Below are 15,023 nucleotides of genomic sequence, written 5' to 3'. Positions count from 1 at the left end.
ACTCACTCAACACACACACACACTCACACAACACACACACAGATACAGACACACTCAACACACAACACACACACAGATACAGACACACTCAACACACAACACACACACACACTCACACAGATACAGACACACTCAACACACAACACACACACAGATACAGACACACTCACACAACACACACACAGACAGACACATACACACTCACTCAACACACTCAACACACAACACACACACAGACAGACACATACACACTCACTCAACACACAACACACACACAGATACAGACACACTCAACACACAACACACACTCACAACACACAACACACACACAGACAGACACATACACACTCACTCAACACACACACACACACAACACACACACAGACACACTCACTCAACACACACACACACTCACACAACACACACACAACACACACACAACACACACACACTCACACTCAACACACAACACACACACACTCACTCAACACACACACACACAACACACACACACACTCACACAACACACACAGATACAGACACACTCAACACACAACACACACACACTCACACAGATACAGACACACACAACACACACACAGATACAGACACACTCACACAACACACACACAGACAGACACATACACACTCACTCAACACACACACACAGATACAGACACACTCAACACACAACACACACAGAGACAGACACATACACACTCACTCAACACACAACACACACACAGATACAGACACACTCAACACACAACACACACTCATAACACACAACACACACACAGACAGACACATACACACTCACTCAACACACACACACACACACACAACACACACACACACTCACACAACACACACACAGATACAGACACACTCAACACACAACACACACACAGATACAGACACACTCAACACACAACACACACTCACACTCACACAACACACACACACTCACACAGATACAGACACACTCAACACACACACAGATACAGACACACTCAACACACAACACACACACACACTCACACAACACACACACAACACATACACACTCACACAGATACAGACACACTCAACACACACAGATACAGACACACTCAACACACACACAGATACAGACACACTCACTCAACACACAACACACACACACACTCACACAACACACACACAACACATACACACTCACACAGATACAGACACACTCAACACACACACAGATACAGACACACTCAACACACACACAGATACAGACACACTCAACACACAACACACACACACACTCACACAACACACACACAACACATACACACTCACACAGATACAGACACACTCAACACACACACAGATACAGACACACTCAACACACACACAGATACAGACACACTCACTCAACACACAACACACACTCACACTCACACAACACACACACTCACACAGATACAGACACACTCAACACACACACACACACACACACACACACACACAGTGCCCAGATATATCTCCCTCTGTGTTCGTGTGCGCTCGCTCTTCCCTTTGACGTCTGAAAGCGTTTGGACCCGGTTTTGTGCGTTTCTCCCGACGCAGGCGCTGTGAAAGCCGGGCACTACAACTCCCGGCAGCCCCTGCGGCGGGGCGCTCTGCCCTCGTCGCGCTCGCTCGGCCGCGCAGGCGCATTCGTCGCGGACCCGCCTGGCTGCGTGGGCGTGGGCCGGGAGACGCGCAGGAACCGCACACAGCGCCGCGGTCCGGAGTCGGTGTCGGGCTGGTCGAGGGTTCACTGCTGCCGGAGTCGCGCAGCCTGCACAGCGGAGGTGAGTGCGACAGCGCCGTCTGAGCCCCGGCCGGGCCCCTGCTGCGGGCCGAGCTGTCCGAAAATCACGCCGTACGTGCGTGACGTCGGGGCGGCGGGGTGCCAGCGACACGGTGCGGTAACGAGTCCGTGTTGTGTGCGGGGTTGTGTGCGTGTGGGGCCGGGCGGGGACGGGCCTGGCGGCGGGTACTGTGCGGCGTCGGCGCTGGGCTGCGTGCACTTCCTGCTCTGCGGAAGGCCTCGGGCTGGAGCCCCGGTGTTGCGGTACCGCAGACACACGCACCGGGCGTCACTGCGGGGGCTTCTCTGTCTCTGCCCCGGTGGACGGACTGCGACACGGGACCTGTTGCGCTGTAAAGCCGGTTTGGCAGAAGCGGAGGTCCGGCCCAGCTCGGCCGTGGTGTGAAATGCGATTGTTTACATCGTGTTGAGTGCGGGTTACAGTGTCGGTGAAGTCGGCTGCGCTGGGCTGCGTTTCCCGACGAGAGAGCAGAGTTTGCGCTCAGGCAGCTGCTCATTTTTAAATGACTTGGATGTGTGTTTATGTGTGAAGTGGCTGCCCTGCTCCACTGATACGGCGGATTGATTTACCGACCAGATCCCCCTGTTTTCAGCTGTCTTTTCAGTACCTTATGTTCTCTTTAATATCACCCCTTTTCTATTTGAAAAGTATTTCCACCCCACACGTCACCCCTGTTGCCCCATGCCTTTCTTTTGCCCCGGCACCTGCCCTCTGGCGTCAGTCTGCAGCTGTGTACCCTTCGCCCAGCTGGCACGTCCCTGGTGCCCGTCTCAGTCGTGCGTGTGTTGGGCAGAGACGTGGGCCAAATACACGAGCACCACATCATTGAAACGTGCACAGTGCCATCTAATTAACACCAAGCGGGGCTAATCAAGTGAAATCTTGTTTTGCGTGATAAATAAAAGCTGTGTGTGGTATTTGATGAAAGCGTGCATCTGTAAATGACTCCTCCAGAAGAGCAGCCAATTAGCATTTAAATGTCAAGGGGCGTTTAAGTTGGGGTAACTCACTCATTCTGCTGCAGTTTTAGGGTCTGACGAGTTGCATGGTTTTTGAAGATGTACAGGAGTTAAAGAACTACTCGGATTACTCTCTGTATTTGCTAAACAAGGTCGTTTGAGTAGTTTATCAATTTATCCATTACTACAGACACTGACTGGATGTGGTTGAAATCCCACTCGATTTGTCATTTGAGAAGCTTTTCAACTAACTAACCGAAACCCTGTTGCTGTCCGGGGAAAACCCTGATTTCTTCAGTTACGGTGGGCTCCTCTTCGGCAAAGTGTGGATGTCAGCATTTCTCCGAGCAGAAGTCAAGTGTGTGAGATCAAAAATGAAAGATTGAACACGGAGGAGCCAAAATTAAAAACTGTTCCACAGGGAAGTGTTAATTAGAGACACAGATGAAGGTTAGGTTGATTTTGATGTTCCTTTATGTTTTACCTCACGATAAGATAGTTTAAAGACTGTAGCAAAGAGGTGCATTGAAGTAAGTTAGGAGATTAAATTAGGGTCCCGGCTGGACTTAGGCTGTTCGTGTTGAATCGTGTTTTCTGAATCGTCAATCGCGTGAAGTTCAGCTATTGGCTAGAGCTGGGATGCAGGCTGTTAGGGTTTAAAATGCGCCAGTAACATGCTCATGTATTAGTGTAAAGCCTCTTCTTTTGGCTCTGAAATTCATTAACTATATTTTGATATTGCATGTTTGTTGCAGACCCTGTCTAGACTTTGATCGCATTCTCACCGAAGAGTCTTCTAAGTCTTGAATCTCTGAGGGTTTTGTTTTGCTCGGCTTTGCCAAAATTCCCCCAAGTAAGGCTGGAGAGATGTCCGGTCTCTGTTTTGCGTTGGACCAGGACACTCAGACGTGCCAAGAAAGTGGATCCACTCGCTCATGGGAACGGCTCCCTTTTGTTGGTTCGGAGGCGGGTGCTTTTGAGCTTGTGAGACGTGATTCGGACCCTTGAGACAGCCGGGGCAGGGCACGGGGCTCGAGCTGTGGTAATGGTTTGTGTGTGAAGTGCAGCCGTGTGTGCGTTTGTGTTTGACGGGGAGCTCAATGCCTCTCGGACAGTTCCTGGTGAAGAGCTGCTGGCATTTACCTTAGGGAAGTGTGACATCAATAACAATGCCAGGCCTGTCACAACAGAGCAGCACTTGAGGGACAAATGCAAAGGCCAACATTTTCTTCTGCTGAATGCAAAATGAATCAAAATGCATGAGAAGGCGAGTGTGCGTGTATACGCTTATTTAATACGCTTTGTATTTATTCCGTCTGAGTTTTGTCAGACCACACGTTTTGCCACATGGCTTTGGAATCTCCTGAGTTTTTTTTGTTTTTGAGTTTTTGCTTCAAACAGGATTCAAAATGACTTTTCCCACCCTACCCTACTGGCCAGATGTTTTTGAGTGCTTGGGATATTGTCTTGGCCATAACAGCATGTAATGCTTGCGAAGCTGCAGAGTCATTTTCCGCAGCATTGTAACGATTGAAGGCTGGAGCAGATTAAAAACCTGAACTCAAGTCATGTTTACCTTGGCCAATGCATCGGAGCAGTGGGAGTTGTGGCAGATGTTAAACGCAGATTTAAAATGGGCTACAATGTATTTCGGTGAAGGCAGTCTGTCTATAGGCCAATTTTATTGGACGGTTTTGTCCAATGGAATCTGCCAGTGTTGGATTAGGACTCTGAAACCTGTTTCACAAATGCAAAATTGACCCAGAAAGCCCTCGAAGCAACACAATGAAATATGAACGGGTACATAATGAAGAAGCGATCAAGAACGGAGAAACACAAGTTACTGTGGCACCGAGCCATATGCAGTACAAGAAAAACCGATCGGAGGTGGAATAATAAAATGTGTTAAGATACAGTAGCATGTCTGTATGCACTCAGATAAAGAGGTCTTTGTATTAAAATTTTGTATTGCAAACCATATTCGTAAAGTAAACAAATGCCACGAGAGAGGACTTCGGAAGGAAGCTGGCATGTGTTCTTGAGGTTCCTGCAGGTAGAGACTATCGATTTAAAGCTGTTAGTGGTAATCTGGCTATAGAAGGGCAGTATATTTATATTTGAGTTGTACATATTTTTCTCTGTCTCGTGACAATCTGTGGTGATTGTTCAACGTGTGAATTATACTGTGAATTCGAGATTGTGTCACGAGTGACTGCACTATGACACCGGGTGAGCTGGGCAGGAATGGTACGACTCCTGTTTTTCCGCAGCCGGAGACATTTCCAGTCTGGCGGGCTCTCCCTGCTTTTACATTATTCTGTAGCAGCTGTGGAAAGGACAGATGAAATCAGAGTTGGGAAACTGTGCGGTCTGTTTTTCTTGCTCTCTCGACGGTCGTCCGCTGCTTCCTCGATGACAACAGCAATGGCTCGCACTGCTGTGAAATGGGATATTTATTCGCCTTCTGTTGACGCCGGGTTTGAGAGTTTGTTGTGTGGCGGGGGCAATGTGCCCGCTAGCCCGACTCCTATTACTTACCCCCTCCTCGCCTGCCACAACGGTCCTTCCGTTTGCTTTCCACCACCGTGGTGCCAAAAACCAAACACATTCTTGTCTCTTGAAACACATTGGCATTGTCTCTGTCTCTCCATTAGCAGAGGCGCTGGGTTTCCTGCCATTATCTGAATTATTCCTCATTATATATTACATATGGTGATATACAACAGAATAGTTTTCTTTCATTCCTTCATTCAGTGTACAGTACTGCGTTCTCAGTTTTGTATAAGTCTGTGTGTTTATTAAGAGTGAGTATTTTACATTACAAATTAAAAACTATTTTAATACTTATGATTACAATTTGTTAAAATTCAATTCTAAAATCATTTCTAAGACATTAAAATAAAATCATATTCAAACGCAAAACAAAAAGTGATTAAGTGCGATGAAAGAACAGAACAGAAGCCGTCTAATGCATTTTGAAACGGTCAATGCAACAGATAACTCATAAACCAAAGAAAACAAAACAAAAAACACAAATCAAATCATAAGTTTTAAAACAAATGAACGAATTCAAAAATACATTAAAAACAAAATAGTTTGTATAAATAATTTCTTATGTCTGTGTGTTGTTGGCTGCGCTATGCTGTTTATTAGTTACTGTGCCACCTTTTTAAATTGCTTGTTGGAGTTGTTGCTTCGAATACCTGAGCCTTTCCACACGTGCCACTTTGCCTACTCCTGTGCAATGCATGTTTTGTAAGTTGCCCTGGGTAAGGGTGTCTGCCAAGAAATAAATAAATAATAATAATGGGAGTGGGAGTCCTGGTGTCCGCTTTCAGCACCCGTTATATAAATAGTTTATTCCCTGTGTCTCTGTACTTATTTGTTGTACATTGTGGAATTTGTTTACCGCTGCATTGCCGTTCGAGGTGCCTTGTTTCAGGAAATTCCAGTTCTGCGCACTCTTAACTTTTGCTTTTTATCTTCTCACTTTTACTGATAAAGCTCTATCAGAGAAGTGATTAAAGGCTCGTTGTAAATGGAAAATTAAAAGGGCAGTACGTGGGTGCAAGACCTGTGGAAAAAGTATTATTTATCCTCGGTGTTCATGTGTACTTTATTAAGTATAAACAATGTATGTAATCTGCAATTTTTGTGTAAAAGCTACAGTGTTTCTGCAATGATCTGTTCACCAACCGTGTCACATTTATTGCAAGTTTAAGCTTCTCTTAATATTGATCTTGTATTGGAAACGTGACCGGTCCCCAGTAGACAGTTTTATGGAGCAGAGAACCCACACTCGCCGGAGGAAATCTGCCTCAGTACGGCACGACACGGCCTTCGCAGAGATTGGTGCCTCGCTGTGGCACTTCCTCTTTTAGGCTTTGATTGTGTAACTTTCTTCCTGTCTTCAATCTTCTGCTGTAATTCTCTTTTCTTTGTCACCCTGCATCAGGATTTTTCTCTTGGTTTCAAGGCTCCCACACCCCCCGATCTTTTGTTTCTCACACTTTCTCTCCTCATCCTCTCACTCCATCTTTTTCTCCTTACTTTTTAAAATCTCCTTCTGCTCTCGCTCTTGCCACTCCTGCTCTGGGGTGTGATGTCACCGTACTGAGAGTGAGATCATCGCTGTAAGGGTCCGTGACTCACCTGAAGCGTCACTGCTCTGCTGAGTGATGATGTCACACCCCAGGCTTTTAAAAGGGGCTGCTCTCGGCTGTGTGGCTCGGACAGAGGGCTGGCAGCTCGCCCTGCAGCCGCCGAATGCCTCCGACAGGGATTTGCACTTTGATACTGTGCAGAAACAGCAGCTTCACCAACCCTTTGCCAAGTCAGTCAGTCATTTGAGGTCCTAGTCTTAAGTCTTCACCTGCAGTTGTGAGTGTTGTGTGCTTCAAGCAGTATATTCTTGCAAGGTAAGACTGTGTTTTACTCTTTCATACCGTAGTGTTTGTGTAGGGGAGAGAGATGAAATGGCAGACCTCAGCTAACACTTTAAAAAGCAGCTTTTCTGTGTACAGGATGGGCTAATATACTTTCTCATTTGTTAATTCTTGAGCTGTTTCTTATTCTCTGCAGGCTGAGAGTAACAGTTTCTTGTCTGCGTGTTCGAGTTGCTTGGAGGCAGCTGTTGACACGTGTTTTTTTTTTTTTTCTTTCCTCTCTCCCCCTCTGTGATTGTTCTATTGTCACGTTGAGGTTTCCTTTTGACACTTCCTCTGTCGATGTGTGACGTGCGGTGCTGCGAATGCGGTGAACCTGGTGACTCGTGCCCGGCGCAGGCGTGAGACCTGGTCGCTCCTGATCACTTTGTCTCTGCCGTGGCACGCCATGGCTTCGCTAGAGAGCCGTTCAGCCTGTCGGTGCAATGGTCCACAGCTGGTGATGAGGCTCCCGCTGTTATAGATTGGCTCGTCCGTCTGCCAGGGCGTTCTGTGGGTTCTGTGAGGGGAACAGTTCGCCTGGCAGGCTTTGCACACCCCGAAAGGGCAGGGAGGTTTCCTGTCACTCTGCAACTAAGACACTTGTAGAGACTTGCGGAACCCAACGCAGGCGCCGCTGGGTGCGTCTCCAAACCCCCCCTCCCCCATCTCCCTTTCCTGCGCGGTCTGTGTGTCGGCCTGTTTCAGAAAGGGTATGTCCTGTATTATCAGAGTGTTCAGTTATTTTGTGGCTTGTATGAAAGTGTGTCATGCGTTTCGTTGGAAGTTTAGGATACGTGGTAAGTCAATACATCTGGCTGCAGCTTTGTGACCTTTTCTTTGCAAATGATGCCGATGCTTTGATTAGTCATCGTTGTTTTGTTTGTCAGCTTGGCCTTCCTCCGAGGGCAGGCCTGAAGGCTGGCCAGGTGCCCGCTGCCTGCCAGCGTGTCGTACACAGGAGCAGAGAGGGGAGACCTGGCACGGCATGGCCTCCCCGTCTCGGCAGCGCTCCGCCACGCGTCGAGACATTAATGTTTCTTCCCCCTCTTCTCCTTACAGGACGCTTTCTGATGTGAAAAAGACAGGAGGGCGAGCGACAGAGGGGGGGAGGGGTCAAAACTAAAAGACGACAACGAAGAGAGAGCGAGAGAAGAGAAAATCATGTCTCTGTGCCTGGGTTCGGTGAAGAGCGCCGGCGACTCGCACGCGGGCCGCGGCCTGGTAGAGCCGGGCAGGGGGGTCCAGGTGCTGCTCTTCTGGACCAAGGAAGGGGAGAAATGCCTCCCGTACAAGGAGGGGAAGGTGTGCGCCGAGGACATGTGTATCGAAGCCGCCATGCACGTTGGTAAGAAGCGCCGGAGGGGTGGCTGGTGGGTTTCACAGGTCCCTCTTATGCACCGGCAGCCTGAACTGGGAGATAACATTAAAAAAAAAACATATTTACCGTGAAAGCCTGGCAAGTGGTATTGTTAGTTTTGCATGTTCAATGTTTACAGAGACCTCTTGACCCTTGGCAGAGTGTGTGAGCTGCAGACTCGTGCCAGGCCGATACCCGCTGCTGCAGATTTCTGACATCACCAGGTCGAGTGTGTTTGTACAGCAGGTTCATAGAGCGACTCGCTTTACTGATTCAGCGGGAGAGCTCCTCCAGGAGGCTGCAGTGCGTGAAAAGGTCACTGTCACGCTAATGGAACGGCTATGAAACCGTGATTCATTCTTACTTCCCTGACACAATGGGTTCCGCAGCACGGTCCTATGACGCAGTGGGACCACGAGCTGAAAGGGAGACTTGTCTTGCATGTTTAACAACCTCCCTCTTGTTTTTTTTAACAGTTTTTCTATGGTGTGGGGAAACAAACTTCAATAGTGGCCAGAACGCTCTCAAAGTGCATTGTCGTGGCAGTGGGCGGGTCTCGAATTGCCTATAAAATGTTTTTCTTCTCTCTGCAGGCATAACGCCGCTCTGTCACAGCCTGTTTGCACTTTATAATCCTGAGCTCAAGTGCTGGTACAGCCCTAACCACGTATTCCCAGTGGAGTGCGAATTCAACATGGTCCTGCATTACCGCATGAGGTAGGTTTGTGTCACCTGAGCCCCGACCCCCATCAGGAGCTGCCCGGCTCCTTGTCTTTGGCATCGCGATCAATCCTCTCCTGCGATTTAGTGTATGTCGACCTGCAGAAAATTCGAACAGAGACCGAACACCGAGCATGACAAGGAGAAGGCACAACCTCTTCTGGTAGCTTGGGAGAGCATGTTGAGAGACTGTAACGAGAACAGGGACGTCCAAATAAATAAAATAGACGTCTCGATTTAGTTGTTGTGCAGCACAGTTCTCTGGCCTTGCCTGCATGACGTCGTCCTGGCTCCGTTCAGCTGAGTAAGACGGTGGAGACCGCAGCTTGCAGGATGACTCGGGCTTGTTTCTGTTTTGTTTCTATTTATAATTACCGCACCCCCGCCCCTTGGTGATGAGAACACTGAGCCGATTGACTTGATAACATGATTATCAAACTAGTCAGGAGAAACCGTTGGGTGGGGGTCAGCTGCTGAGTTAATCTGCCGAATCAGAGATTACTTCCACACCCAGTACAAAGGGCTTGTGTGCATCGGGGTCTGAGTAGCGGCTGCATAATACTGTATCTGACTGCAAGTTAGTCAGTTGCATACAAGTTAAGACTGACTAAGACATAATCTAAAAAGTTAGCCTCCTCACCTCCCAGGGTAATTTAGGATTTAAGTATCTTTCCATGGAACTGTTTGCCCGAGACTAGACCAAAACTGCCACTGAAGCCGAGTCCTCCCACTGGGTCACATGTCGCTGCTGGCCCCTCCCACTGCCTCTCATGCCTCTGTCCCACCAAAACAGACTCCTCCCCAAAAAGTTCAGCAACCAATCCTGTGGTCGGTTTATGTTTTGAGACTGGTCCTCCTATCCTTTTCAAGCGTCTTAAATGTCCCAGAATGCATGCAAGTCCAAGCACTCTAAGGAAAGACCATTTTATGCAAAAAGAGTATTGTTAGAGTGACTTATCATACGAAGACGGCCTTTTCATGCCACCGATCCCAGGACAATACTTTAAATACACAGATTTCTTTAACTGTTTATTCTACTATAAAATTGTATACAATTCTAGGAAAATGGGCACATTTCTCTTAAAAGCAATGTTTCCCCCCCCCCCCCCCGTTTTGATTTCTTACACGACTATTTAGTCCTCTGTTCAGCGCTTTAGCCGTCTCTGTCCTCGGCTCCTCTGTGAATTGAGCGTCTAATTGATCCAGAGCCCAACTGACCTATCCTGTTGCTTTGTTTTGTGTTTTTAATTATTCTCAGAATTGTAACTTCTGAGAATTGTAACATCCTGTTGCAGAATCACTGCACTTCATTAAATTGCAGCACCATGTGTAACAGTGCCCGATTCTGGCAGCCGGGTTGAAAGGCACAGGACCCCAGGGTCCTCGATGTTGACACAAGTGTGCTTTGCAGTTTTCTTCCTCTTAATCATAATTTTACCCTGATAAGTGAGTGAAAGGGCAAACAACCCTTCTTTGTTTTGATTCCAATTGCTATTTAATTTAATTGCCGTTATCTGTATTAAAACAATGAAAACAAATCTCGGTTAGTGATTTACAGTGGAGAAATAAGTAAACGTGCGATATTAGATGTCAGATTTTGCTCTGTTTAAAGGCACATGGTTTAAAACATCCCTCGTGGGAAGCGGGGCGAATTAGTTGAGTGGTGACTTTCTTCAAAGACCGTTTCGCTCCACAGTTCAAATTATTAGCAGATCCCCAGACTACAGTTTTGTTTTTGTGTTTTTGTGCCAAAAAAACTAAACTTAAAATTGTCCTCCTGTGCAGTCAATCTGAAATATATATATATATATATATATATATATATATATATATATATTTTTAGATTAATCTCCCGTAAATGTGCTCAAGTAATGAGACGTTAAATCCGATTTGGAAATGTGAAGTGCAACGCAAGCGTCCAAGAGCGAGAAGTCGGGTTTGTTATTAAACTCGGTGAAGACCCATCTCTATGCGCTGGCTCTTGAATACTCAGAGGTGTCACAGGAGCCCGGAGACTCAAAGTCAGAGCTGCCTGGGGGAGCGAATGATAAATCAATAACACGCCATCAGCTGCAGTCTGGTGATTAGCCCCGAAACAGGAAAACAGAGCAGAGCCCCTCCCCTGCCAGAGCTGCAGTCTGCTGCTACTTACTCAGCTAAAACGCGAGATATCGCCAAGGCCGTTTTATTATTAATAATGTGATAATGTGGTAATATTAGCATGACCTAAAATCTTCGGGGACTGCGTTAAAAGCCTCTTCTTGCATCTTCCCTGAGCAGTCGGGCCGCCGATCGGGTTTCTCGCACTGTGCTCCGAAACCCAATATTTTAAAACGCGTGATATTGCCAATAAGCCACTTTAAATGTTTCTTAATTTCTGTCCTGGTATCGGTTCTCCCCCGCCGCCTCCTCCCCGTGGCGCAACTCGAGCCCCTCAGAGCTCTGTCCCGGCTTGGCCGAGCCTCCGTCCCGTGGGATTCTGGGTAGCCCTGCTGAAAACCTTGAAAAGCAAATGTGTGCTTTCATGTCATATCTAATGATGCCGTGCGATTGTTGTTGGGCTCCTTTTTTACCTGGTGCATTCACCCAGGAGTTCAGCACGCCCTTGTTTATTTTTCTCCCCTGATCTTATTCCTCTTCTGCCTTTTGATCCTATGGCTTTGCTGCATCGGCGTTCGAGTTCCTGCTTTCATACGGCTGTCCGGTTTAGGTTTATCTTCTCTTCGCGATACACTGTTTTGTTTGGCGATCAGATTAGTTGTAGTGTAGCCTTATAAAGCCCGTTTGCTGCTGTGGGTCTCTTTTTTTTTTTTTTTTTTGCTGTCTGGAAGAGTCTGTGACCGCAAGGGACACTTTCTGTTTTCGCTCTGGTACAATTCCAGAAAAAGTCTTCTCTCTCAGGGCTGAGCAGTGGGGAGGACAGACCTCTCTCTGTACACTATTTATCAGCACGTCTCGCTCGGATGCTCCGGCTCCACTCGATTCGCGACCGCCTGGCCTCGAGTCTGGTCCGAGTGTCGAGTTTAGAAAGAGCTTCAGAATAGCCAGCATATCTTCGGCCGTGTGAGATTGTGTAGCTTTGGCGTGGAGACAGTGTGTGTCTCGTACATCGATTAAAAACAAACGGGGACAAACACAGCAACGCGCTAGATCTTCCAGGGTCCGTTTTAATTTAGTTTCCATACTGTAGAACTCTCGTTTGGGACTTCAGCGGCATCCTGTATAGGAAGTGTAAGACAATAGTCTGTGGCCAAGTGCATGTTTTCACAATTGTACAAGCCTTGATGATCTCAGCTGGGGATTTCTCTGGGATCTTCTGGTACTTTCAGATGTTGTATTTGACGTCCTTCGCCTCGGTGACGAGTCGGTCACTGGCTGGCCCTCTGCCGCCGTCTCGCGGTCATCGCGGCCTTTCAAACAAAGACTTCCTCAGAGACCTGCTGGAGTTGGTGGCCCTGTCTTCTGGATAAATGTCGAGACGTGATGCATGTCTGAGCACACAGAGAATGAAACCACAACACTTTCACTAGTGTCCCGCGGGTCGTGCGTTAACCAGGAGTTTGGAAAGACGAATGTGAATCTTTTACAGTTAAGATTGTATTGTATTACAGGGCTCTATGCCTACTTTTTTCCTTAGAAGCACTGTGCACAGTCCAAAATTTAGGGGCACAAAAAAACAATTAGTGGCACATCATATGGTTCATATTTAATGCTAAAATGAAAAACAAATGCAACAATGTTCAACAATGTGCTGTGGAGTCTCGTGGGGGACAGTGGCACAAACTGCTTGTTTTCTTGCTTATTTTGTTGTCTGTCTGTACTGCACTGCTGTGGTGCATCTGTGTGCTGTCTGTTTTGACTGTCGCTTGAGTGTAGCGCATTGGTATAATAAGAGCGCGTTATAAATAAAATGTTAATAACGTAGTTGAGGAGGTAAAGAAACGGGCGTAGCTGGCGAGACACACGAGTTCAAGTAACGGGAAAGATTGGGAAGAGGGTCAGCACTCATGGACAGCTTTTCGGATCCAGAGGCAGTGTGTCCATCCTGTCATCAGCTCAGTGTCTCTCTCTCCAGTGAGTTCAGCTTTCCACATGTTGCAGCGAACTGTCTTCAGTGTAAATTGTGACGTGCTGCTGTACTGTCAACGGGTGTAGCTGCTGCCTCTGCTGTCTGTCAAGGCCCTGTTTAGTAGCTGCGCCCCAACTAGACCCAACTAATCAACGATTCATTACATTTTAGATGTTTTAATTGACATTACCACAAAGTTGTTGCAGCCCCGCTGTCGCTGAGTACTTCTGTACCTGTAAGTGTGTTTTAACGACGTGGTGGCTAACGCCAGCTAGCAGGTGATTGGATATCGTGCCAAATGAACCGCTGCAACACTGGGTCATGAACGTCGTTCACGGGACTTGTAGTTTTCGTTTCCGCTTTAGAGTTTCCTATACAGTTCAAACATTGTGTTGGCACTGTGTGCCCAAACTGTATTTCACATTTGCACAACATTTTCTACTCGCAAATGCAAGTAAACCGCTTGCACTGTAGAGCTCTGCACTACGAAAGAAAAGACAAAGCACTTACGGTGCGTAGACCCAGAAGAATCATGCTTTCAAATTAGGAAGAGGGTCCACTCTCAGAAGTGCTGTCCATGAGTGCTGCCCCTCTTCCCAATTTGAATGTATTATTGTATTGACACTTAATTTGTTCCCCTTTTTCCTCCCTCTTATCCACGCAGGTTTTACTTCCGGAATTGGCACGGCATGGCCGAGAGAGAGCGGGCAGTGTACCGGTACGGCCTCCGGACCGGGGACTCGAGCGGGGGCAAGCCTCGCATGGAGCATGGCAGCCCTCTCCTGGACCAGCCCTCTCTGGAGTATCTCTACGCGCAGGTGAGGAGGCTCCCATTGCCGAGCTGGAGTCGGTTACTGTACCGGACCGGTATGATTTACCGAAGCCCCGGTTATCGCAGATTGATCTGGAATAGAGCACAACCTGTACACTGCGTAACTGTTTCATCTGATTGCATTTCCTTTAGACACTAGCAGTATACAATCCAAGAAAGTATCCCCCAGGAAGAAGTAAATACAAACGAATGATTGATATGTAGACAACACTGAATTAACAGCATGAAACCATTAATGTAAAGAAAGTAATGAAAGTACATTTTCCCACTGCCAGTGTCTGATCAGCGCTGCAGTGTAACTGCACCCCCACTTCCCTCTTTTCCAGGAAGTCGAGTGTAAAGATAAAGAAAACAGGAAGTTACCTAAATGACTAATGCGTGGAAAAGCGAAACATTTTACCCATTTTTTTTTTTTAATCTTGGAAGACCACACCCCTATACCCCTCAGTCTGACAGTAGAGTGTTTAGCCAGGAAACGCTCTGGTCACTCACGACCCGCTCTCTGTTCGCATTCATGTACTCCTCAGGGCAAGTTCGACTTTGTGAATGACGCAGCCTCCATGAGGGACCTGCACACCGAGGCGGAGCTGAGCCGCTTCAAGAACGAGAGCCTGGGCATGGCGGTGCTGCACCTCTCGCACGTCGCGCTGCAGTCGGGCCGCTCGCTGGAGGAAGTGGCCAAAGAGATTAGGTAACTTCCTGTTTCTGCGGGATGCTGACATCCTCCTCCTTCTCTGCACCGGACCAGAGCAGGGTGAGAGGGGGATCGCGGTTCTCTTCGCTTTGATATTACAAATCGAAAACAGAGGAAT

The 15,023-nt window shown here is 47.5% G+C and overlaps 1 protein-coding gene across 2 annotated transcripts in view; it reads left to right on the top strand.

The window, feature by feature from the left end:
• The first annotated feature begins 1,707 nt into the window (after positions 1-1,707).
• The window catches only part of tyk2 (tyrosine kinase 2), a 37,807-nt gene continuing 24,491 nt past the window's right edge, over positions 1,708-15,023 (top strand). For both annotated transcript variants that reach the window (XM_066707872.1, XM_066707873.1), the window contains exons 1-5: positions 1,708-1,826; positions 8,293-8,578; positions 9,184-9,307; positions 14,044-14,197; positions 14,739-14,902. In XM_066707872.1, coding sequence (XP_066563969.1) covers positions 8,395-8,578; positions 9,184-9,307; positions 14,044-14,197; positions 14,739-14,902 — 626 coding nt within the window. In that variant the 5' untranslated portion in view covers positions 1,708-1,826; positions 8,293-8,394. The remainder of the gene's footprint in view (positions 1,827-8,292; positions 8,579-9,183; positions 9,308-14,043; positions 14,198-14,738; positions 14,903-15,023) is intronic.

The sequence above is a fragment of the Amia ocellicauda genome, chromosome 7 (genome assembly GCF_036373705.1).
Source record: "Amia ocellicauda isolate fAmiCal2 chromosome 7, fAmiCal2.hap1, whole genome shotgun sequence".
In the NCBI taxonomy this organism is placed as follows: domain Eukaryota; kingdom Metazoa; phylum Chordata; class Actinopteri; order Amiiformes; family Amiidae; genus Amia; species Amia ocellicauda.
This window is presented reverse-complemented; position numbering and strand designations above follow the sequence as displayed.